Raw genomic sequence first — 25798 nt, forward strand, 5'->3', positions numbered from 1 at the left:
TCATGAAAAAAATCAGCTTGAGTTTATTTAGCCTTTGAAAAGCATTAGAACAACAGGCATGACAAAGTGTTAACATCCATAAAGTGCTAACAATAAGAAAAATGGGCAGTAGAAATAAATGTAAATGTAGAAATAAATGTTAAACCCATGACAACTGTCCAACAATATGAATCAAAACAACAAAAACACATCAACAAACATTAAATAACAATTGATGTTCAGAATTCACAGCGTGTGCTCTAATCTACTGCTAGTGAGAATGTAAATTGTGTTTCTGGAGGGCAGTTTGCCAGTTTATATCCTTTGACTCAGCAATTCTTACTCCAGGGATGTAGCCAAAAGAACATTTTTAAAAGGCCAGGCACAGTGGCTCATGCCTAGCAGTTTGGGAGGCCGAGGCAGGCAGATCATCTGAGGTCGCGCCACTGCACTCCAGCCTGGGTGACAGAGAGAGGCTCCATCTCAAAAACGAACAAACAAACAAAAAACCCAATAACCCACGGAGAAGGAAGAATATATATCCCATGGGGTTACTTACAACAGAAAAACTGGAAGAGGCCAGGTGCGGTGGCTGTCTGTAATTCCAGCACGTTGGGAGGCCGAGGCAGGCGGATCGCTTGAGGTCAGGAGTTCAAGACCAGCCTGGCCAACATGGCAACCCCCCGACTCTACTAAAAATAAAAAAAATTAGGCAGGTGTGGTGGCAGATGCCTGCAATCGCTACACCCAGCTGAACCCCGAAGGCGGGGAGGTTGCAGGTTGCAGTGAGCCGAGATCGTGCCACTGCACTGCAGCCTCATTGACATAACGAGACCCCGTCTCAGAAAAAAGAAAAGAAAACTGCAAGAAACTTGTATGTGCATTAAGGAACGGATTAAATCGGTTTAACGGAGCACTAGGGAAATTTTTTTTTAATTGCATTTAAGTTTGCAGCAAGCCGGGCCAATCGGTTTTGCCAACGCATGCTCACGTGCTGGCAAACAAATGTAAACACTGAGGTCCTGTGCCGGTGTCGTGGTGGGCAAATGCGCTGCTGTTTATTTTGGCCGCGGACAAGGTCGGCTGCAAAGGTGGCCCCCGGCTAGGGAGCGCTCTTCTCGCTGTGGAGACACCCGCCCCTAACAGCCACCCACCCAGGGGCCACACTGGGGCTCAGAGGCCGCCTCCCAGCTCGCGTCCGGCCTAAGTACGTCGGCTCCCACAGTTCAGAAAGGTCCTGAGGCCTGAGTCACCGTTTCCGGCTCGGACCTCGACCCGGGAACGTGGGCTGCCCACTGCCACGCCCACTACGCCCCACTGGTCCGGCCCGAGGGACAAGGGGCAAGAAGTGGTTTCCCGAGAAAGCGGCCGAAGGCCATTCGGTTCCTGGGTCTTCCCAGCTCGCAGAGACCCGGAGACGCCGCCCGGCCACCTGGCCCTCTTCAGATCCCCCGGCACGGAGGAGCAGCGAGAGGGCCGCGTCCAGGCCGGCGTTCACGTTAGCTTCGGCGAGTTGAGCGCTTTTGCTCCTCCCAGAAGGCGGCCTCGGGTCCCGGGCCCAGCCTTGCCCTGGAGGCGTTCAGGCGGCGCCCGGCCGGGTTCCCAGCCGCCTGGGCTCGCCCATAGGCCCAGAGCGCCACGGCCCGCCTAGGCCAGACCGGCGCGGAACCGGGGGCGGAGCCAGCGGGTTCGCGCCAAAATAGCGTAGCTGGTCCTTCCCCCGCGGGCTACGTCGCGCCCTCTTTTTTTTTTCAAACCCGGAGCTGGACGGGGATTGGTGGACTGGGAAATCACGTGGTTAACGGTCGCGGGAAGCCGCGGAGCCCGAACCTGAGACTGGACCTGAGGAGACCTCAGCTTCGGTGCTCGGGCCGCCCCTCCTCAGCCGGACTGTCCGCGCCGCCGTCGCCGCCACCGCCACCGCCCGCAGCCCGAGTGCCCGGGAGCCGCGGCTACTCGCCGCGAAGAGACGCCGCGGCCGGGCGCGCCCAGCTGCACGTGGCGGACCCGCCCCCTGTCCCGCCGTGTCCCGGACCCCGCGGGCCTCCGCTCTCCAGTCCTCGGCCCCGGCCCCAGGGCCGCGATGAGCTTCCTGAGCCGCCAGCAGCCGCCGCCGCCCCGCCGCGCCGGGGCCGCCTGCGCCTTGCGGCAGAAGCTGATCTTCTCGCCCTGCAGCGACTTTGAGGAAGAAGAGGAAGAGGAGGAGGAGGAGGGCAGCGGCCACAGCACCGGGGAGGACTCGGCCTTCCAGGAGCCCGACTCGCCGCTGCCGCCTGCGCGGAGCCCCATGGAGCCTGGGCCCGAGCGCCGCCGCTCGCCCGGCCCGGCCCCAGGGAGCCCCGGCGAGCTGGAGGAGGACCTGCTGCTGCCCGGCGCCTGCCGGGGCGCGGACGAGGCGGGCGGCGGGGCGGAGGGCGACTCGTGGGAGGAGGAGGGCTTCGGCTCCTCGTCGCCGGTCAAGTCGCCGGCGGCCCCCTACTTCCTGGGCAGCTCGTTCTCGCCCGTGCTCTGCGGCGGCCCGGGGGATGCGTCGCCGCGGAGCTGCGGGGCGCGCCAGGGCCCCTGCTCGCCGCGGCCCGACCACCCGGGCACCCCGCCGCACAAGACCTTCCGCAAGCTGCGGCTCTTCGACACCCCGCACACGCCCAAGGTGAGCGCGGCGGGCGCAGGCTCCCAGCGGCCGGGGCCCCTCCTGGGCCCGCGCCGGTCCGGCCTTTTAAAAAGGCCGCGGTGCCGGAGCCCAGCGCGCCGCTGCCCGGGTTCGGTTACATAAGCGGCCGCCGCACCCCCGGTCGCTTTCCTGCGCCGCCCCCCAGAGTTGGCAGCCCTTGTTTTTGGCCCTGCCCCGCGGTTGTCGGTTGAGATTATGTAACTGAACAATGGGCCTCGTCTGGAACTTCTTCATCTTACAGAGGGGCCGATTGGCCCGTCCAGGTGGCCGAGGATTTGCCGCCTCTTGAGTCCCGGCCGCCCGGAGCATGTCAGCCCCGAAAGCGGCACCAAAAACGCGGTTTGCGAAGATGATGGAGGGTGCTGGCCCGGCCACCTGACACTCCCGAACCATATGGTGCCTTTTAAACGCGGTGATCGGGCCTGTAATTTAGGCGGCCCTTGCAGAAGGAGTTCGGTTAAAAAAAAAAAGTCCTGCACTGATATGTATGGCGTTGATGGGGCGGGGGAAGCCTGGGGTGTGCGGGCAGAACCTGCGCGTGTACTTGGGAGTAAAGGCTGGCTGGCCTTCCAAGCATTTACAGTCCCACAGACGCATCCATAAGTCAAGGTAGCACTAAAGCCTCTTTCTGGACACGGCCTTGGATTAGCGTTTGTTTATATCCGTTGAGTTTGCCATGCTCAAAGTTCGGTCGGCCTCAGTGTGATTAGGCACATCCTACTGTTGATAAGGTATCTTAAAGAAAGAGGTGTTTACCGTTTACCGCCTGTGTTTTGAATGGCCTTCCGGTACTGTGCAGATTACCACTCCTTTTTTTTTATTCTTTTTTTTTTAAAATACGGTTTCATCATGTTGGTCAGGTTGGTCTTGAACTCCTGACCTCATGTGATCCGCCCGCCTTGGCCTCCAAAGTGCTTGAATTATAGACGTGAGCCAGATACCACTTTTAAAACAGCAGATTTTAAAGCTGGTATTTCCAGAGTAAGACAAGCCTCACATTTGTAAGATTAATATGAAAAATGTACCTTTTAAGTGAGTTTGTTTTGTTTTCAATGTACTGTTTGTCAGCAGCCTCAAGAATATGTGTGCTTTTGAGCTTTACTGTTTCTTGGCCAACTTGTTCAAGGCAAACTCTCTGGAAGTGAGGGAAGGAGTCCAGCCAAGTTGGCTATCAAAACCCTATTTAGATGGGGGAGGGGAGCTTTTATGGGGCTCTCAGATGGGTTGAAAGAATTTGTTAACTTTTTTTTTTTTTTTTTTTTTTTTTTTTTTTTTTTTGAGACAGAGTTTCGCTCTTGTTACCCAGGCTGGAGTGCAATGGCGCGATCTCCGCTCACCGCAACCTCCGCCTCCTGGGTTCAGGCAATTCTTCTGCCTCAGCGTCCTGAGTAGCTGGGATTACAGGCACGCGCCACCATGCCCAGCTAATTTTTTTTTTGTATTTTTAGTAGAGACGGGGTTTCACCATGTTGACCAGGATGGTCTCGATTTCTTGACCTCGTGATCTACCCACCTCGGCCTCCCAAAGTGCTGGGATTACAGGCGTGAGCCACCGCACCCGGCCAGAATTTGTTAACTTTTAGCCACTAGAATGAAATTAGTTTCAGGTAGCATTCATGTTCTTTTTAGGGTTAGAGACAGATTTTACTTGCCTTTTCTTTTTTTTTTCCAGAAAAGGTAATTCATATCCAGCTTCAGGCTTCCTAAATTAGCCACAATTTATTTTGCTTGAATTCTAACAATAGCTTGTGTGTTGCTTTGACCTAGGCATTCAACCTTGTGAAAGGCTCATTGAAGGTTAGGTTGAGAAGGCTGACTATAGGACTTGGATCCTAAAAATTGTCTTTTTTCTTCCCTAGAGTTTGCTCTCCAAAGCTCGAGGAATTGATTCCAGCTCTGTTAAACTCCGGGGTAGTTCTCTCTTCATGGATACAGAAAAATCAGGAAAAAGGGAATTTGATGTGCGACAGACTCCTCAAGTGAATATTAATCCTTTTACTCCGGATTCTGTGTTGCTTCATTCCTCAGGACAGTGTCGTCGTAGAAAGAGAACATACTGGAATGAGTAAGTCATTTATTTTAACAGTGTGGTTCTCTAAATAACCTAAGATTGGCTTGGTATACTTACCAAAATTTAGTTTCTATTTAATGGCATGGATGTATCTGTCAGATATATTAATAGAAAAATACATATTTTTTTTAGTTCCTGTGGTGAAGATATGGAAGCCAGTGATTATGAGCTTGAAGATGAAACAAGACCTGCTAAGGTAAATAGTTAGTTTATTTCTTTCTTTTTTGTTTTTTAATTGAGTCGGAGTTTTTTGCTCTTGTTACCCAGGCTGGAGTGCAATGGCACGATCTCAGCTCACCGCAACCTCCGCCTCCTGGGTTCAGGCAATTCTCCTGCCTCAGCCTGCTGAGTAGCTGGGATTACAGGCGTGAGCCACCACGCCTGGCCTTTTTTTTATTTTTAGTAGAGACGGGGTGTCACCATGTTGACCAGGATGGTCTCGATCTCTTGACCTTGTGATCCACCCGCCTCGGCCTCCCAAAGTGCTGGGATTACAGGCATGAGCCACTGCGCCCAGCCTTTTTTTTTTTTTTTTTTTTTGAAATTTACTTTTCTACCACTTAAAGTATGCTACGAACATGTTAAACATTAAAACATAAGGTAGAATGGTTTCTAAATTTCACACATAGTCCTATCACCATAGCTAAAAATAATCGTTTTTGTATTTTATATATATATCTGTATATATGTATATATGTATATATACATATATATATGGAAATGCTTTTTATTACAGAGAATTACAATTACTGAAAGCAATATGAAGTCCCGGTATACAACAGAATTTCATGAGCTAGAGAAAATTGGCTCTGGAGAATTTGGTTCTGTATTTAAGTGTGTGAAGAGGCTGGATGGATGCATTTATGCCATTAAGCGATCAAAAAAGCCACTGGCTGGCTCTGTTGATGAGTATGTATTAAACATTTGTCTTTTGCTCTTTTGTCCGCTATGGTTTTACTAACATAAGGTTTTAGGTAATCAAACACTGAATTCTATCTCTCACTTTTGAGAAGTTGTAATGATTTAATCAGGTCCTTTTCACTTTGTACTATCAGTTCTTAATGGACTTGTTGAATAATACCAGTAGTCTGATTTTGGAACCTAACTTAAATTTCTTATTTCTAGTCAGCATCCATGAATTTGCAGTAAAATGGAGTTTATTCTTACCTGAGTCCTAGGGCAAATAACATTTCTTCTTGCTGATAAATCTTTAATGGAATCCTCCTTTGGAAAAATCTCATACCAGTCCAAACCCCTTCTCTCTTAAGCAAGTTGCTTTTTAGCATAACAGTAGATACAAAAGTCAAGTTTATTGTTTGAAGTTTCAGATAAATTAATTCAATTTAAGCTTGAATTAAAACTATTTACCATTCTATTTACCAAATCTCAATTTTCTCCTAGGCAGAACGCTTTGAGAGAAGTATATGCTCATGCAGTTCTTGGACAGCATTCTCATGTAGTTCGATATTTCTCTGCATGGGCAGAAGATGATCATATGCTTATACAGAATGAATACTGTAATGGTGAGTGATACAGTGGTTCTCTTGTGAGCTTGAGAACGTCGAGGAAGTATCATCTAAAATCTTGCTCCATTTCTGTCACTTTAATCTTTTATAAGTTTAAATATTAGAGGCCTAACATAAATTTCAGGTACAAGTTTAAGAACCTTGTCCCTTCTGAAGCACCTTGTACATACCTCAGTAGTAGAACTTTGCATACTATTATGTGCTTGTCACTCCAACTGAACTTTTTAAGAGACAATGCCTTGCCACATATATTTTGGTGACTTTAGTACCTAGTATCATAGTGTGTGGGGCTTATAGTAGTTATGAAATGTTAGGTTTAGCTGGGCGCGGTGGCTCAAGCCTGTAATCCCAGCACTTTGGGAGGCCGAGGCGGGTGGATCACGAGGTCAAGAGATCGAGACCATCCTGGTCAACATGGTGAAACCCTGTCTCTACTGAAAATACAAAAAAAACTAGCTGGGCATGGTGGCACGTGCCTGGGCTCACCAGGAGGCGGAGGTTGCGGTGAGCTGAGATCGCACCATTGCACTCCAGCCTGGGTAACAAGAGCGAAACTCCGTCTTAAAAAAAAAAAAAAAAGAAATGTTAGGTTTAACTTAACATTTCTCAAAAAAAAAAAAAAAAAAAAAAAGAAAGAAATGTTACGTTGAATGGATTCTTCCTGTGTCTACTCTTTTATTTCCATTTTATTTGGTGTGCTGCTAAAACTGATGTTTGTCAGTCAGTCTTCATTGATCTAATGTTGACTGACCTAATGTTGACTTCATTGATCTTCATTGATCAGCTCTTTGTTTAAGCATTCTATAGTCCTGCCCTGTTCCCATCTATCCAACCTAGTCTACCACTGGGATCCACTAACAGTTTATTATGTTACATTCTTTTAGTTCTCTAGTTTGTCTTCTCTTCCTCCTGTCCCTCAAGAACGAAACAAAACAGGCATGTATAGATTCAACTTTGGATGTCTCTGTATAGCTTTCAGTTTCTCTTAAGTCCTTCAAGGGCTGATTTACGTCTCTCTTTTTTCCTTAAAAACCTTTACCAAAGTCCTGGTCAGAATTCTGATTCTTATGGACGTCTTTCATTATTATACACCAAATCTTTATATATAATAGATTATTTCTCAACATTTTTGTAGTTTATAAGCATGATGATTGGGTTTTCATACTCAAGTGTGAAGTGTGCCTCCCTCAAACCTTGTTACGACATTAGCACATTACCAGTCTGAAATGAAAAATATCTATAGATTGTTTCTATTTTCGTACGTCTTCTGTGAGTAAAGAGAATTTAGAGTTTAGTAAACACTTGAAAGGATATAACAAAGGTTTATTTTTGTTGATTCTCATTATTCCTTAAATAAGACCAGTTATCTCATAATTTGTAAATAAATAAGTGGTGTGGGTATAGATTCAGATTCCCCAAATTTAAAAACTGAACAAAGCAGAAGTAAAAGATCCATTGTTCAAGCCTGATTATTTTATTAGTTCTCCACACTTCAAAGAACTTGAGTGTCTAGTATACAGCATTGCTGCTAGTTTTTTTCACACAGCTCTTGAAATGTTTCTATTCATACCATCAAAATATTTATGTATCTCCCATGACCTTATTTTTAGCCTTCATTTTTCAGATGTTGCATTTAACCTGAAATAACTTGACCGTAATGTCATCTCCATTCTTTATTTGCTAGACACCGTCTCTTTTCAGTTTCCTTCTTTCTCTCTCACTTTATTGATGTGAATAGTTCTCTTAACAGAATAGTTTAGTAGTAGTCCAGGAATGACAAATAATGTAGCAACCTACCAACATATGGTTGTGTAAATCAGATGATTTTGAGAAAACTCAGCTGGGTCTGAGAGGGAAGAGTGAGTAGTCTTGCTACTCTCTCAGATTAGAAAAACATTGTTCTGTAATAATGTTGGATAGTAAAATAATCTATTGAAAATAAGTTATTTTAAAACAATATAAAACACTTGAAGAAAATAGTCCTGCATGAAACAGGACTGCCTCTTTTTGTGGCTGTTTGTCCTAGTTAGATATAAGAAAATAAGACTGTCTGGATGCATTTGTGATCTCTTCCTTTTAATTCCTGTGTCCACCATTCCTCTTTCCGCATAAAACTTTGAGTATACTAATAAGGCTCATCTTCACATCTTTTCCAGTTTCACAGGAAAAGGATTGTGTTAAAATTTATTTGTACCTGAGTAACCTGTTGCCTTTATTGTGATTTAATTTCCTTATTATCTTACTCATTTGCATGATAAGCCTTTTATCTTGGTTTGGTTGGAATTAACCTGTATAAACAAGTGTAGAAAAATGCTGATGGATAGGGAAAGAGAACCGGAAATGTCAGAACTTGTTTTGTTCTTCTCACCTTTCTTGCCCTTCTAGCAATAAGAAATTGGCACATCTGTGGTTGCTGGACCTGCTAAAAAGAGAATTAGCCATATTTTTTGTTAGCAAATTTGATCTAGGACTTAGCCTGTCTTGTCTGACAGCGTTATTGGTCTGCTCCCTTCTAGAGCCCTCATTTCCCCGCCCAGTTCAAGATTTGTGCAAGTAAGGAGAATGTATATTCAAGAATAAGATACTGAGATATGTAATTTATTTTTATTTTAAAAACCCGTTTGACCTTGTGTTAGTCAGTCTTATTTAAATTGTAGGACCTCCTTTTCTGACTAATACACCATTGACCTGCCTAATTATATTACCCAGCTCTGATTTTTTTATTCCTAAGCTTTAAACAGAAGTTTTTTTCTTTTTTTTAGAGAGATGGAATCTTGCTCTGTCACCCAGGCTGGAGTGCAGTGGCGAGATCTTGGCTCACTGCGACCTCTGCCTTCAGAGACAGTTCAAGCAATTCTGCCTCCTGAGTAGATGGGACTATAGGTGCATGCTGCCATGCCTGGCTAATTTTTTTTGTATTTTAGTAGAGATGAGGTTTCACTGTGTTGCTGGTCTTAAACTCCTGAGCTCAGGCAATTTGCCTGCCGCAGCCTCCCAAAGTGGTAGGATTACAGGCATGAGCTACCACGCCCAGCCAACGGATTTTTAAAACAGTTCTTCATTGCCTTTGAGATAAAATATAAACTTTTAAAGGTTTTTTTTTTTTTTTGAGATGGGTTTCACTCTTGTTGCCCAGGCTGGAGTGTAATGGCATGATCTCGGCTCACCACAACCTCTGCCTCCCTGGTTCAAGCGATTCTCCTGTCTCAGCCTCCCGAGTAGCTGGGACCACAGGCATGTGCCACCATGCCCGACTAATTTTGTATTTTTAGTAGAGACAGAGTTTCTCCATGTTGCTCAGGCTGATCTCAAACTCCTGACCTCAGGTGATCCGCCCACCTTGGCCTCCCAAAGTGCTGGGATTACAGGTGTGAACCACCCTGCCCAAACTTTAAAAATTAAAAAAGAAGCCGGGCGCGGTGGCTCAAGCCTGTAATCCCAGCACTTTGGGAGGCCGAGGCAGGTGGATCACAAGGTCAAGAGATCGAGACCATCCTGGTCAACATGGTGAAACCCCGTCTCTACTAAAAATATAAAACATTAGCTGGGCATGGTGGCGCATGCCTGTAATCCCAGCTACTCAGGAGGTGAGGCAGGAGAATTGCCTGAACCCAGGAGACGGAGGTTGCGGTGAGCCGAGATCGAGCCATTGCACTCCAGCCTGGGTAACAAGAGTGAAACTCCATCTCAAAAAAGAAAAAAATTAAAAAAGATAGCCGGGCGTGGTAGTTCACGCCTGTAATCCCAGCACTTTGGGAGGCTGAGGTGGGCAGATGACTTGAGGTCAGGAGTTCAAGACCAAACTTTAATTTAAAAAAAAAAAAAAAAAGAAAATTTAAAAAGATATAAACAAATTAACTGGTTTAATTAATTCTATAAAAGCAGGTTATAATATCATTCATAGTAAGAGTAGTATAAAATAAAACTATAAGCCGGGCGTGGTGGCTCAAGCCTGTAATCCCAGCACTTTGGGATGCTGAGGCGGGTGGATCACGAGGTCAAGAGATCGAGACCATCCTGGTCAACATGGTGAAACCCTGTCTCTACTAAAAATACGAAAAAAACTAGCTGGGCATGGTGGCACGTGCCTGTAATCCCAGCTACTCAGGAGGCTGAGGCAGGAGAATTGCCTGAACCCAGGAGGGCGGAGGTTGCGGTGAGCCGAGATTGCGCCATTGCACTCCAGCCTGGGTAACAAGAGCGAAACTCCGTCTCAAAAAAAACAAACAAAAACAAACAAACAAAAAAAAAACTCTACTAAAATACTGACATTTACTTATTTTATTTTTTACTTTTTTAAGAGACAGGGTTTCAACATGTTGGCCAGGCTGGTCTTGAACTTCTGACCTTGTGATCCACCCGCCTCGCCCTCCCAAAGTGCTGGGATTACAGGTGTGCGCCACTGCACCCGGCAATACTGACTTTTTAGTATTGTCAAGGGTATGGAGAAACAGGTATTCTCATACGTTGATAATGGGCATGTAAATTGATACAGCCTTCTCTGTGGAGAAGAGTGTGTGTGTAAAACACAATCTCCATATATTACAAATTTGCATATCCTTTAACCCAGCAATTTGACTTCTAGGTGGTATACTAAATGTGTGTGAAATAACCAATGTACAAGGTTATTTATTAGGCCATGGTATATAATAGCAGAGGCTTGGAAATAATTTTAAAATGTCCAGCAATTGAGGGACTGATAAATGCATTACCATTCAATTATACAATGGAATTCTATAGAGAAAGAAGAAATGGGTTGTCTTTGTATATTGGTATAGAATGATCGTTAAGATAATAAACATGACCGGGCCCGGTAGCTCACGTGTATAATTCTAGCACTTTGGGAGGCCGGGTGAGGTCAGGAGTTCAAGACCAGCCTGGCCCACATGGTGAAACCCTGTCTCTATTAAAAAAAAAAAAAAAAAAAAGATAATGAACCATATGCTGTTACTTATGCAAAAGGTTGAAAAGAATACGTAGAACTGATCTGGGCATGGTGTCAATGCCTATAGTCCCAACTGCTTGGGAGACTGAAGCAGGAAGATCACTTAGGTTTGGGAATTCTAGGCTGTAGTGCACTATGCCGATCTAAGTTCAGCATCAGTATGGTGACCTCTCTGGAGTGGAGCACCACCTAAAAAGATGTAAAATGGCCTAGGTCAGAAACAGAACAGGTCAAAACTGTTCTGATAAGTAGTGGGATCTGATAAGTAGTGTGCTGATAAGTAGTGGGATCAAGCCTGTGAATGGCCATTGTATTCCAGCTGGGCAATGTAAAGAGACCCGGTCTCTTATAAATTGAAAAAGAAGAAAAAAAACTGATAATGTTTGTTTACTCTGGGAATGAAAGAGGTGGGTTGCTGACGTGTATGAATGAGAGAGACTACATTTTATTTTGTACCCATGCAAATGTATTACCTATTGAAAAAACAATATAATTCTGATTTCATAAGCAGGTTGAAGGGAGAATATCCTATAAAAAAACACTTTCTTGGCTGAGGTTGGTTGGTTGAGACTCATTCAGTAAAGATGGCAGAAAGAAGAAAGAAAGAAGAAAATGATAATATTTTCTATCTTTGTTAGGTGGAAGTTTAGCTGATGCTATAAGTGAAAACTACAGAATCATGAGTTACTTTAAAGAAGCAGAGTTGAAGGATCTCCTTTTGCAAGTTGGCCGGGGTTTAAGATATATTCATTCAATGTCTTTGGTTCACATGGATATAAAACCTAGTAAGTATTGCAGATCTTTTGACCTGTGTTCTTTGGGGTTGTAGAAAATAAATTACTTTATTATGACAGTATTGAAAACATATGTCTTATGTTTTCTCATTGTTAGTTTTAAAAGGCCTTGGATCCACTTACCAATATTGTTTTATGATTTCTGTTTACCTCTTCCCTTGTTAACCCCCAAAATTTGAGATGATAAACTTTTTTTTTTTGAGACTGCGTGTTGCCCAGGCTGGAATGCAGTGGCGCCATCTCTGCTCACTGCAGCCTACTCATTCCATACTCAGTCATCCAACCTCATTCTTCCCAGTAGCTGGGACTACAGGCATGTGCCACCATGCCTAGATAAATTCATTTTTATTAAAAGCCAAAAATTTTTACTGCATCTTATAGGAACTGCTGTGGCATACTAATGAGGGCACTAAAAATCTGTGTTTAAAGCCCCATTCTCCACTAGCCAGACCATATTAACATTTTCCCCAGTTGACTCAAGTCCTTAATAGTTGATTGGTTCAAATTAGTATGTACTTAAGGGTCATGCATTGCATATGGTTATATCAATTTTTCTTTTTCAGATCCCATCCCCTACTTTGTGTAAATTATACTTATCTTTCAAGCTATCCCTTTTTCTGTATTTCCTATAAATTGGAAGTTATAGCTAAGGGATATGGATTCAAGTTAAGCATTTTAGGCTCGATGAATTTAATGAGGTTTTTATTAATCTTCGGAAATGTGTTGATTTGTGAGAAGTCATTTTGTACAACTTTGTGAATTATATGCTAGAATTTCTTTTTTTTTTTTTTTTGAGACGGAGTTTCGCTCTTGTTACCCAGGCTGGAGTGCAATGGCACGATCTCGGCTCACCGCAACCTCCGCCTCCTGGGTTCAGGCAATTCTCCTGCCTCAGCCTCCTGAGGACTTAAGGCAGTAAATGTGAATTTGTAAGGAATGCCTGTACTCACTTATCTCTTATATAAAGTGTTAGACAAATATAATAGACCCTTATAAGGTATAAAATTTGAAAGTATTAAGGGATGTGAAGTTTAAAAATCTTCAAATTTACAAGTACCACCACAAAATAAGTTGTCCTATAAATAAAGTAAAACTGTATAGATTACTCCAGTAAATGCAACATATATTCTATGTTATATATTTTTGTGTGTGTGTGTGTGTGTGTGTGTGTGTGTGTGTGTGTGTGTGTGTATTTGAGACAGAGTCTTGCTCTGTTGCCTAGGCTGAAGTGCAGTGGTGCGATCTCAGCTCCCTACAACCTCTGCCCGCCTGGATTCAAGCCATTCTCCTGCCTCAGCCTCCTGAGTAGCTGGGATTACAGGTGCATGTAACCACACAGGCTAATTTTTGTATTTTTAGTAGAGATGGGGTTTCACCATGTTGGTCAGGCTGGTCTCAAACTCCTAACCTTGTGATCCTTCTGCCTCGGCCTCCCAAAGTGCTGGAATTAACAGGTGTGAGAGCCACTGCGCCTGGCCCAGGCCTTATTTTTTAAAGAGATAGTCTCTCAGTTGCCCAGGCTGGAATGCAGTGGTGCAATCATAGCTCACTGCAGCTTTGAATTCCTGGGCTCAAATAAACCTCCTGCCTCAGCCTCCCAAGTAGTTGGGACTTCAGGCATGCACCACCATTCCCAGCTATTTTTCTTTTTCTTTTTTCTTTTTTTTTTTGAGAGAGAGTCGCTCTGTCGCCAGGTGCCAGGCTGGAGTGCAGTGGCGTGATCTCAGCTCACTGCAACCTCCCCTTCCCAGATTCAAGCAATTCTCCTGCCTCAGCCTCCCGAGTAGCTGGGACTACAGGCACGTGCCACCACACCCAGCTAATTTTTGTATTTTTTAGTAGAGACGGGGTTTCACCATGTTGGCCAGGATGGTCTCGATCTCGTCACCTTGTGATCTACCCGCCTCAGCCTCCCAAAGTGCTGGGATTACAGGCGTGAGCCACCACGCCCAGCCCTATTTTTATTTTTTCTTTTTGTAGAGACAGGGTCTCACTGTCTTGCCCAGGCTTGCCTCGAATTCCAAATCTTAGGCAATCTTCCTACCTCAGCCTCTCAAAGCACTGGGATTACAGGCATGAGCCACCATACCTGGGCAATACTATACTGATAAAACAAAACTATTAAAATCTGCCACTCCGGGAATAGTGGCTCACACCTGTAATCCAAGCACTGTGGAGGTCAAGCCGGGCGGATCACCTGAGGTCGGGAGTTCAAGACCAGCCTCACCAACATGGTGAAACCCCGTCTTTTTTAAAAAAATAAAAATAAATAAATAAAATCTGCCACTAACAGCTCATGTTAATCATGATCTTACCTGAATGTGAAGAAAAAGATAATGTGTATACAGTAGGAAATAGTGAATCACAAAGGCATATTGCAAGCTAGATGCTGTATTGTCACCCAGATTCACTGGCTGAATGACTCATTCTGCTCACACCAGCCTTATAGCACCACGTTAAAATTTGTGCTTTCACAGAATTTCACAAATTACAGTTACTACCTTTTTTGCTGAAGAGTAATGTGCAGATGACAAGGGTGTCATGCAGTTTGAAGTGTTTAGGGATCAGTGCTAGGCTGGAAAATATATACTCAGAGGCCCAGGGTAGTGGCGCATCCCTGTAATCTCAGCACTTTGGGGGGCTGAGGCAGGAGATCACTTGAGGCCAGGTGCTTGATCAGCCTGGCCAATGTAGCGAGACCCCATCTCTACCAAATATAAAAGTTAGCTAGACATGGTGGCATGTGCCTCTTGTCCCAGCTACTCAGGAGGCTGAGTAAGAATTGCTTAAACCTGCCGGGCGCGGTGGCTCACGCCTGTAATCCCAGCACTTTGGGAGGCCGAGGTGGGTGGATTACAAGGTCAGGAGTTCGAGACCAGCCTGGCCAAAATGTTGAAACCCGGTCTCTACTAAAAATACAAAAATTGGCCGGGCGTGGTGGCTCAAGCCTGTAATCCCAGCACTTTGGGAGGCCGAGGCGGGTGGATCACGAGGTCGAGAGATCGAGACCATCCTGGTCAACATGGTGAAACCCCGTCTCTACTAAAGGTGCAAAAAATTAGCTGGGCATGGTGGCGTGTGCCTGTAATCCCAGCTACTGAGGAGGCTGAGGCAGGAGAATTGCCTGAGCCCAGGAGGCGGAGGTTGCGGTGAGCCGAGATCGCGCCATTGCACTCCAGCCTGGGTAACAAGAGCGAAACTCCGTCTCAAAAAAAAAAAAAATACAAAAATACAAAAATTAGCTGGGCGTGGTGGCACGTGCCTGTAATCCTAGCTACTCAGGAGGCTGAGGCAGGAGAATCGCTTGAACCTGGGAGGCGGAGGTTGCAGTGAGCTGAGATCTTGCCATTGCACTCCAGCCTGGGTGACAGAGTGAGACTCTGTCTCAAAAAAAAGAAAAGAATTGCTTAAACCTTGTTGCAGAGAGCCAAGATGATGCCACTGCACTCTAACTTAGGAGACAGAGCAAGACTGTCTCAAACAAAAAGCAAACGAACAAACAAAAATCCCAGAAAATATAACCCTAGTCCATATCTCCTGGGATTCTTATTCTTCATGGGTTTGGGATAGAACTTGAGAATTGGCATTTTAAAAAGCATGCTGGATGATTTTGGTATATGATTTTGTTTATAAAGTCTGGTTTTATTATTAGTTTGGCTTACATACTTAACTGTTTGACAGGTAATATTTTCATATCTCGAACCTCAATCCCAAATGCTGCCTCTGAAGAAGGAGATGAAGATGACTGGGCATCCAACAAAGTTATATTTAAAATAGGTAAAAAAGATAACAAGATTATTACCTTAAAATAAAGAGAAGGCTGTTTTGTTTTTGCTCTTGACTATTTTTTTTGAATACTTCTAGGTGATCTTGGGCATGTAACAAGGATCTCCAGTCCACAAGTTGAAGAGGGTGATAGTCGTTTTCTTGCAAATGAAGTTTTACAGGAGGTAATTTTTCTTCACCCTTAATTATAGTTTGCTTTGTAACACTTAGGAGTTGATAGAAGAATATAAATTCAGATATATTAAACTTTTAAGTTAACTAATAGAACAGAAATAAAATCTAAACCATGAGCTAAGGGTATTTAATTTGCAAAAAGTCATGAAGACAAAGATTTATAATGGAATTGTGGTAAAAAAAAGATGTCCTCGTACACCAGCGGTGGAACTTTAAAATGGCATGTCCTTTTTGGAGATCACAGTATTAGTATTGCATTAATATTTAAAAATCATGTACCCACTGACTCATAATTTTCACTTCTAGGAGTTTTTCCTATAGAAATACTAACATATAAACACAAGTTGAAAACAATGTAAATAGTGTTTACGAATAAGAGAATTATTAAGTAAATAATGGCACATAGTTATTAGTGTGGCATGTAGTTTCAAAAATGACAAAGTATTTCTTTTTTTTTTTTTTTTTTTTTTTGAGACGGAGTTTCGCTCTTGTTCCAGGCTGGAGTGCAATGGCGCGATCTCGGCTCACCGCAACCTCCACCTCCTGGGTTCAGGCAATTCTCCTGCCTCAGCCTCCTGAGTAGCTGGGATTACAGGCATGTGCCACCATGCCCAGCTAATTTTTTGTATTTTTAGTAAAGACGGGGTTTCACCATGTTGACCTGGATGGTCTCGATCTCTTGACCTCGTGATCCACCCGCCTCGGCCTCCCAAAGTGCTGGGATTACAGGGTTGAGCTAGCGTGCCCGGCGACAAAGTATTTCTTGAGAAAAATTTTGAATGAAAATAGAATAAGAAAAACACAAATTGTAATTATATGATCCCATTGCTTTTTGTAAATATGGGTATAGATATGTTTGCTTTATCACGTATGTGTGTATTTGTAACTTATCAAGTATGTTTCTTTTTTTCTCTTCTGATTAGAGAAGATGGAACTGAATTAGTGTGTTTCTATGTGTTTTGTGTTTGCATATGAATTCCTAATGTTTGGGGTTTGAGAGTTAAATTTGGCTGTTGATAAAGAAGAGGCATTTACTTTTATATATGTGTTTGCGTTTTTCCCCTTAGAGTGTGTATTACTTTGTAATTTAAAAAATAAACCTCCCCAAATTTAGCAGTTTATTCTCTAAATAAGTCCTAAACTTGAATGTGACATCAGACATTTTGATTTAGTCCTGTTTTTCACCTAAATCATATTTGAAGTGTAATCTTGTTTTATTTTGACCTGCTTTACATTACTTAAAAAAATATTTTTTAAATTTTGCAGAATTATACCCATCTACCAAAAGCAGATATTTTTGCGCTTGCCCTCACAGTGGTATGTGCTGCTGGTGCTGAACCTCTTCCCAGAAATGGAGATCAATGGCATGAAATCAGACAGGGTAGATTACCTCGGATACCACAAGTGCTTTCCCAAGAATTTACAGAGTTGCTGAAAGTGAGCATTTTATATATGAAGCTCTTTATTGACATGGTTCTATATTTTATTAAAAGCATGTCTTTACCTTAATTTTACTTTTCTTTTTAAGGTTATGATTCATCCAGATCCAGAGAGAAGACCTTCAGCAACGGCACTGGTAAAACATTCAGTGTTGCTATCCGCTTCTAGAAAGAGTGCAGAGCAGTTACGCATAGAACTGAATGCCGAAAAGTTCAAAAATTCACTTTTACAGAAGTAAGTTAGAGTTTTTTGTTTACTTTTTACTTTCTCATTCTCTTTAGTTCTCAAATTTTAATGAGAAATGATTTAAGCTTTGTGTCAACAAAGGATTTTAGGGGTGTGTGTGTGTGTGTGTTTGATCATTATGCAAAACAAGTTTTTTGTATTTTGAGACATGGTCTCATTGTGGCCAGGCTGAAGTGCACTGGTGCTATCATGGCTCATTGCAACCTCCATCTCCCAGGCTCAAGCTATCCTCCTACCTCAACCTTCTGAGTAGCTTAGCCACAAAGCTCAGCTAATTTTTATATTTTTTGTAGAGATGGGGTTTTGCCATTTTGCCCAGGCTGGTCTTGAACTCCTGGGCTCAAGCCATCTACCTACCTTGGCCTCCCAAAGTGCTGGGATTATAGACGTGAGCTACCTCACCCAGCTCCAGTAGTTTGATATGTTATTCAGTGAAAGCTTGGGGACTTCTGCCATAAATTAGTATTTGACATATTAAATTTGTGTTGTTTCTAAACTTCGATATTATGAACTTTAAAAATGTTGAGACTATGCTCTGTGTGGTGTCCAAAAAGTAAAAAAGAAAAAATCGTTTTAAAAAAAATGTCGAGACTAACATATATTTGCAAGTGGTGGTAGTCTCCAATCCATACATGATAGTAAACGCTAAGTGAGCCTATACCGATTTTTTTCTTCCCAGACTCACCAAAAATTAATATTTCCTTAAAACATTCTGTTCTTATTTTAGGAAATTAATGTCAATTTGGTTAGTAGATGATTCCCATATATATGTTTTTAATTTCTGTCTAAATCTTTATGTGCTGATTGAAAATTCTCATATTTGACTTAATGACTTGGTATTTTTGAAAAGCTGGTTGCAGTGGTAAAGGTTATTAAGAGAATATTTAGCCAGGTGTGGTGGCTCACACCTGTAATCCCAGCACTTTGGGAGGTCGAGGCAGGCAGATCACCTGAGGTCAGGAGTTCAAGACCAGCCTGACCAACATGGAGAAACCTTGTCTCTACTAAAAATACAAAATTAGCAGGTTGTGGTGGCACGCTCCTGTAATGCCAGCTACTTGGGAGGCTGAGGCACGAGAGTCGCTTGAATCTGAGAGGCGGAGGTTGCAATGAGCCTAGATCATGCCATTGTACTCTAGCCTGGGCAACAAGAGCAAAACTCTGTTTCAAAAATTTTAAAAAGAGGCCGGGCATGGTGGCTCAGGCTTGTAATCCCAGCACTTTGGGAGGAGGCCAAGGCAGGCGGATCATGAGGTCAAGAGATTGAGACCATCCTGGCCAACATAGTGAAACCCCATCTCTACTAAAAAAATACAAAAATTAGCTGGGCGTGGTGACGTGCACCTGTAGTCCCAGCTACTCGGGAGGCTGAGGCAGGAGAATTGCTTGAACCTGGGCGGGGCGGAGGTTGCCGTGAGTGGAGATCACACCACTGCACTCCAGCTTGGCAACAGAGCTCTGTCTCAAAAAAAAAAAAAATTAAAATAAAGACAATATTGGAGCATATTAAGTGACCACAGATCACATTTCTAATTCTTCTGATATATTGCAACCATTTTGATTTTCACCTAATAAAACTGACTTGAAAGGTTACATTAAGTATTAAGATTTGGCTGGACGCGGTGGCTCAAGCCTGTAATCCCAGCACTTTGGGAGGCCAAGGCGGGTGGATCACGAGGTCAAGAGATTGAGACCATCCTGGTCAACATGGTGAAACTCCGTCTCTACTAAAAATACAAAAAATTAGCTGGGCGTGGTGGCATGTGCCTGTAATCCCAGCTACTCAGGAGGCTGAGGCAGGAGAATTGCCTGAACCCAGGAGGTGGAGGTTGCGGTGAGCCGAGATTGCGCCATTGCACTCCAGCCTGGGTAACAAGAGCGAAACTCTGTCTCAAAAAAAAAAAAAAAAAAAAAAAGTATTAAGATTTAATAGTTAAATAATAAAAGTTGTATACTAAAGGCTGGGCGCGGTGGCTCACGCCTGTGATATGAGCACTTTGGAGGCCAAAGGACGGATCACCTGAGGTCGGGAGTTCAAGACCAGCCTGACCAACATGGTGAAACCCCATCTTTATTTTTTTTTTAATTGTATTTTTTTTTTTTTTTTTTTTTTTTGAGACGGAGTTTTGCTCTTGTTACCCAGGCTGGAGTGCAATGGTGCGATCTCGGCTCACCGCAACCTCCGCCTCCTGGGGTCAGGCAATTCTCCTGCCTCAGCCTCCTGAGTAGCTGGGATTACAGGCACGTGCCACCATGCCCAGCTAATTTTTTGCGCTTTTAGTAGAGACGGGGTTTCACCATGTTGACCAGGATGGTCTCGATCTCTTGACCTCGTGATCCACCCGCCTCGGCCTCCCAAAGTGCTGGGATTACAGGCTTGAGCCACCGCACCTGGCAATTGTATATTTTTAATTGTAAAAACTAGTTTGATATCCATCATAGTTCATACAACTAGGAAATAAACTTCTCTTTTTGTCTCTGTTATGTAAGGATAGATTCACAATATAAATTGGAATTTTATTTCAAATTATTTCTAATTTTTTTTTACTGGGGATAGGTTTGTCTGGAAATTATTTTTTATTATTTATTTAAAAAGATGGAGTCTTGCTCTGTCACCCAGGCTGGAGTACAGTGGCACTATCATAGCTCACTGTAGCATTGAACTCTGAGACTCAAGTGATCCCCCAACCTCAGCTTCCAGAGTAGCTGAGACTACAGTTGTGAGTCATCACATGCAGCTCACATTATTTCATAAGACCCAAAGTCATTACTAGTATCTTTATTACTTGTTTCCAAGTGTATGTGATATTTTAATTTATTTTTTATTTTATTTTATTTTTTATTGAGATGGAGTTTCACTCTTGTTACCCAGGCTGGAGTGCAGTGGCGTGATCTCGGCTCACCACAACCTCCGCCTCCTGGTTTCAGGCAATTCTCCTGCCTCAGCCTCCTGAGTAGCTGAGATTACAGGCACTCGCCACCATGCCCAGCTAATTTTTTGTATTTTTTTTTTTTTCTTTTTTTCTTTTTTTGTTTTTTGAGATGGAGTTTTCGCTCTTGTTACCCAGGCTGGAGTGCAATGGCGCGATCTTGGCTCACCGCAACCTCCGCCTCCTGGGTTCAGGCAATTCTGCCTCAGCCTCCTTAGTAGCTGGGATTACAGGCACGTGCCACCATGCCCAGCTAATTTTTTGTATTTTTAGTAGAGATGGGGTTTCACCAGGTTGACCAGGATGGTCTCGATCTCTCGACCTCGTGATCCACCCCCCTCGGCCTCCCAAAGTGCTGGGATTACAGGCTTGAGCCACCGAATTTTTTGTATTTTTAATAGAGACGGGGTTTCACCATGTTGACCAGGATGGTCTCGATCTCTTGACCTTGTGATCCACCCGCCTCGGCCTCCCAAAGTGCTGGGATTACAGGCGTGAGCCACCGCGCCCGGCGATATTTTAATTTAAAACGCACAAAATAAAATCATTTCATAAATTTGTTTTAATAGAAGCTTCAGTTACATGTTATATTCTTTTCTTCAGTTATATCTTGGAATAATGATGGCATGCAAATATACCCCAGTTGATAATACAGTTTGTGTTTAGCTTCTTAGGATCTCTTCGTAGGATTATTATCTTGTTTTCTATTTTTATGCCAGAGAACTCAAGAAAGCACAGATGGCAAAAGCTGCAGCTGAGGAAAGAGCGCTCTTCACTGACCGGATGGCCACTAGGTCCACCACCCAGAGTAATAGAACATCTCGGCTTATTGGAAAGAAAATGAACCGCTCTGTCAGCCTAACTATATACTGAGCTACTCATTTCCCACCTCCCCCTATAAATTGTGATGAGAGGAAGCTAGGTTGGAATCACTGATAGAATTCAGTTTGCAATTACTTTTCTCAATTGGTGTCAGTAGTTTTACTGATTAGGACTTTTATTGTGAATTACAGTTGAAAGCTGTATTTTGACCATTGCTGTGTTAGGCTTTCATCTAATCTTACCAGTCTGTCTTCTGTAGGATGTGTCACTGTTGGATGTTACACCAGCCTTTCCAGGGTTAACCACTGTGGTGGTGTGCTGCTTATAGTTTGCTGTTGCATTGTAATAAAAGGTGTCTTTCCCTGTAGTGACCTGTAAAAAGTACTCAAGGGCTTTATTACAGACATACTCTCCCTTTGAAAAGGGACTTGCTAAAAGACTCATTACTACTCAGCCTTCAATGTACCTGTGTGTCCCTCTTATATTTCTTTTTTTTTTTTAATTGTGAATTATACTTGTATATCCCACTGGGAGCACTTTGTAGGCATTGCATGAACCATGGGATGATAATTCTGTGGAAGTATTGCCTTGTGAATTTGCTGCTATTTTAGTTTTGTCTTTGCTGTAAACTTGTAGCATTAAACAATCATTGTTGTGAATAGGTTTTCTTTTCGAAACAATTATGTGAAATGTATAGCTGGTTTTGATGAAAAGCAGCTATTTGCCTTTTTTTTTTTCCATTGAACTTTGAAGCTAGTGCATTGGAAAAATGCACCCTTACCCCTCTTTGGAATGCTGTATTAATGTAGTATGATAATTACTGGTTTTGTAACTTTTTCTGGTAATGTCCTTCCCTGACTCTTTTAAAATGTCTTCCCCCAAGTTTTGTACTTGATTGTATTGTTAGTCTGTTTTTAAATGTTTCGCCTGGTTTCTCTTCAATTATTTGTGTATATAAACTGATCTTGATGATACTGTACATAGCTGTTTGAAATGCCAGAATGACTTCTGACATTCCAAGTTTTTCACAAAATATATTTTATCTGTGATTAGCCATTTGACTAATAATACTGGCTAACAGATGTTGAAAAAAATTGTCTATTGTTTGTCTCATTAATTTTGGTCTAAAACATGTTTGCACTTGTCTTTGACTTGTGTTTTATTAACATGGATTGGCATATTAAAAGTCACTCTGAGCTTACCTTAATTGTCTAAATCCTTGTGATGCCTATTTTCTAATATTTTATCTACATTATCACTATGTTATTAAATATATAGTGTGTATAATAATATGCTATTATAAAAGCAGAGGGCACTTTTGATTGAATGTGAAATTTACTGACTTTCATGATGGGCTTTAGAACAAAGCTACATTTTGCTATTTAAGAAAAATTTACGGCTGGGTGCGATGGCTCATGCCTGTAATTCTAGCACTTTGGGAGGCCAAGGTGGTGGGTGGATCACCTGGGATCAGGAGTTCAAGACCAGCCTGGCCATCATGGTGAGACCCCCATCTTAAAAAAAAAGAAAAATTTACCCATCAACTTTGAATTTTTTTTGTTTTGTTTTGTTTTTGTTTTTTGAGGTGGAGTTTTGCTCTTGTTACCCAGGCTGGAGTGCAATGGCGGGATCTCAGCTCACCGCAACCTCTGCCTCCTGGGTTCAGGCAATTCTCCTGCCTCAGCCTCCTGAGTAGCTGGGATTACAGGCACGTGCCACCATGCGCAGCTAATTTTTTGTATTTTTAGTAGAGACAGGGTTTCACCATGTTGACCAGGTTGGTCTCGATCTCTCGACCTTGTGATCCACCCACCTCGGCCTCCCAAAGTGCTGGGATTACAGGCTTGAGCCACCACGCCTGGCTGAATATGTTTTTCATAATGTTTAATATTTTAATATCTTTGCATGTTATGCATGTGACTTGCTAAAAATGTAGCATGATGTAATTTAAAATACCTTAAGATTATTAAGTAAATGTATAATATGATTCATAACTGATTTGGACTGAATCACAGAAGAAAACTTTAAAATGGGGAGGTTTTTTTGTTTGTTTTTAAAAAAGACGGGGTTTTGCCATGTTGGTCAGGCTGGTCTTGAACTCCCGACCTCAGGTGATCCGCCCACCTTGGCCTCCAAAGTGCTTGGATTACAAGCGTGAGCCACCACGCCTGGCCTTTTTGTTTGTTTTTTAAGATGGAGTCTCACTCGTTACTCAGGCTGGAGTGCAGTGGCACAGTCTCCGCTCATTGCAACCTCTGCCTTTTGGTGTCAAGCAATTCTCCTACCTCAGCCTCCCAAATAGCTGAGACTACAGGCATGCACCACCACACCCAGCTAATTTTTTGTATTTTTAGTAGAGATGGGATTTTATCATGTTGGCCAGGCTGGTCTCAAGCTCCTGACCTCAGGTGATCTGCCCTCAGCCTCTCAAAGTCCTGGGATTACAGGTGCCCAGCCCTTAAAAGTGGAGAGGGTTTTAATTACTAAACTAGGCTGGGTTTTAAGATTTGAGGCCAGGCGTCTGGGCTTATGCCTATAATCCCCACCACTTTGGGAGATCAAGGCAGGAGGATTGCTTGAGGCCAGGAATTCAAAACCAACCTTGGCAGCACAGTGAGACCCTATCCCTACAAAAAAGAGTTGAGTGCAAATCGAAGTGATAGTGTTATTTCTATGGCATCTTTTTCTGATGTTGATTAGAACTAGAGCTGGTCTCACTGTTGCTTAGGCTGATCTTAAATCCCTGAGCCCAAAGGATCCTCTTGCGTCTGGAGTAACTGGGACTTCGAGTGTGTGTAATCATGATCAACCTTTGATATAAATATATATATATTTTTTTTTTTGAGAAGTTTTGCTCTTACCCAGGCTGGAGTGCAAGTGCAATGGCGCAGTCTCGGCTCACCGCAACCTCCACCTCCTGGGTTCAGGCAATTCTCCTGCCTCAGCCTCCTGAGTAGCTGGGATTACAGACATGCGCCACCATGCCCAGCTAATTTTTTGTATTTTTATTAGAGACAAGGTTTCACCATGTTGACCAGGATGGTCTCAATCTCTTGACCTCATGATCCACCCACCTCGGCCTCCCAAAGTGCTGGGATAACAGGCACGCGCCACCATGCCCAGCTAAGTTTTTTTGTATTTTGAGTAGAGACGAGGTTTCACCGTGTTCACCAGGATGGTCTCGATCTCTTGACCTCGTGATCCACCGGCCTCAGCCTCCCAAAGTGCTGGGATTACAGGCTTGAGCCACTGTGCCCGGCCTGGTATAAATATTTCTAACAAGCTTGATTATATTAGCTTTCTAGTCTATGGTATCTTAAAATTTTGGAGTGTGAGATGAATTGGTGCAGGCAGAATTAGATGTAAAAGCTGGTGGGTATGGGTGATAAAACCTAAAAAGCTACAGGAACTGGAGCAGGCAGCTCACATCTTTTAGTAGTTACTAATGACAAAGCTATAAAAAGACTATGATAATTGGGCTGGGTGCTGTGGCTTGCACCTATAATCTCAGTGAGCTACAATATCACCATTGCATTCTAGCCTGGGTGCAGAGTGAGAGCCTGTCTCTTAACATACATGATCACTTTCAGTCACTGAAGTGCATTTTTCCAGTGCACTAGCTTCAAAGAAAAATTCAGGTGTTTTTCATCAATATTTGCAGTAAAATTTTCACATAAAAATAATGGATTAAGAAGGAAATCTGGTCTCTGGTGTTCAAAGAGGGAATTCTTAGGCCATCTAAAAGCTAATATGAGAGTTGGATTCATAATTAACTAAAGTGGTTTTGTAGAGTGCTATGTGCTGACTATGCAGTAGACCAAAGACCAGTAATAATTAGTTTTTGCCCACTAGGAAATCAAGATGAAATAGAGAGGAGATTTTTGTAAATATATAATGACAACAAAATGATAAATGCTAATGCTGGAGGGATTGTGCAAGGTTGAATGAAGTTTCAAAAGACCATACGTATCTTTTTTTTTCTTTTCGTTTTTCTTTTTTTTTTTAGAGACGGGGTTTCACCGTATTGGTTAGACCGATCTCGAAGTCCTAACCTCAGGTGATCCACCTGCCTCGGCCTCCCAAAGTGCTGGGATTATAAGTGTGAGCCACCGCGCCCGGCCAACCATACATAACTTAAAAAGATACTAGTGGTACATTGGAGAAAACATCCAGAGAATTATGTTAGACTGGTTTCAAGGTTATTATATAATAATGAGTGTAAAAGAAAGGAGGACCTGAACTAGGACCCTGCTGTGGATAGAAAATAAGAGGATAGGCATTTTCTTTGAACAGTTTGAAACTATGAACAGTTTATGTTTGTTGCTAATATTGAAGCATTGAAGATTTTTGCAGAAAACTTAACTAAAATGCAGGGTTCTGCTACTGTTTGAAACAGGTAGTTGCCATTGATAAA

At 43.0% G+C, this 25798-nt stretch overlaps 1 protein-coding gene and 1 non-coding gene across 3 annotated transcripts in view; both read left to right on the forward strand.

Moving 5' to 3' along the window:
• Positions 1-22586, forward strand: part of WEE1 (WEE1 G2 checkpoint kinase) — a 44289-nt gene extending 21703 nt beyond the window's left edge. The window contains exons 1-11 of one of the 2 annotated variants that reach the window (XM_003920386.3): positions 1526-2629; positions 4510-4715; positions 4854-4917; positions 5458-5630; positions 6123-6244; positions 11831-11977; positions 15668-15763; positions 15851-15936; positions 17213-17383; positions 17475-17620; positions 21282-22586. In XM_003920386.3, coding sequence (XP_003920435.3) covers positions 2063-2629; positions 4510-4715; positions 4854-4917; positions 5458-5630; positions 6123-6244; positions 11831-11977; positions 15668-15763; positions 15851-15936; positions 17213-17383; positions 17475-17620; positions 21282-21435 — 1932 coding nt within the window. In that variant the 5' untranslated portion in view covers positions 1526-2062 and the 3' untranslated portion in view covers positions 21436-22586. Of the gene's footprint in view, positions 1-1525; positions 2630-4509; positions 4716-4853; positions 4918-5457; positions 5631-6122; positions 6245-11830; positions 11978-15667; positions 15764-15850; positions 15937-17212; positions 17384-17474; positions 17621-21281 lie in introns of those variants that run through there. The other variant, XM_074401078.1, reaches the window with a different exon arrangement.
• Positions 7371-7474, forward strand: LOC120364839 (small nucleolar RNA U13). Its single transcript, XR_005579977.1, has one exon. It is a non-coding gene; the product is annotated as a small nucleolar RNA U13 (small nucleolar RNA).
• Positions 22587-25798: the final 3212 nt, after the last annotated feature.

This window comes from Saimiri boliviensis, chromosome 6, assembly GCF_048565385.1.
Source record: "Saimiri boliviensis isolate mSaiBol1 chromosome 6, mSaiBol1.pri, whole genome shotgun sequence".
NCBI lineage: Eukaryota > Metazoa > Chordata > Mammalia > Primates > Cebidae > Saimiri > Saimiri boliviensis.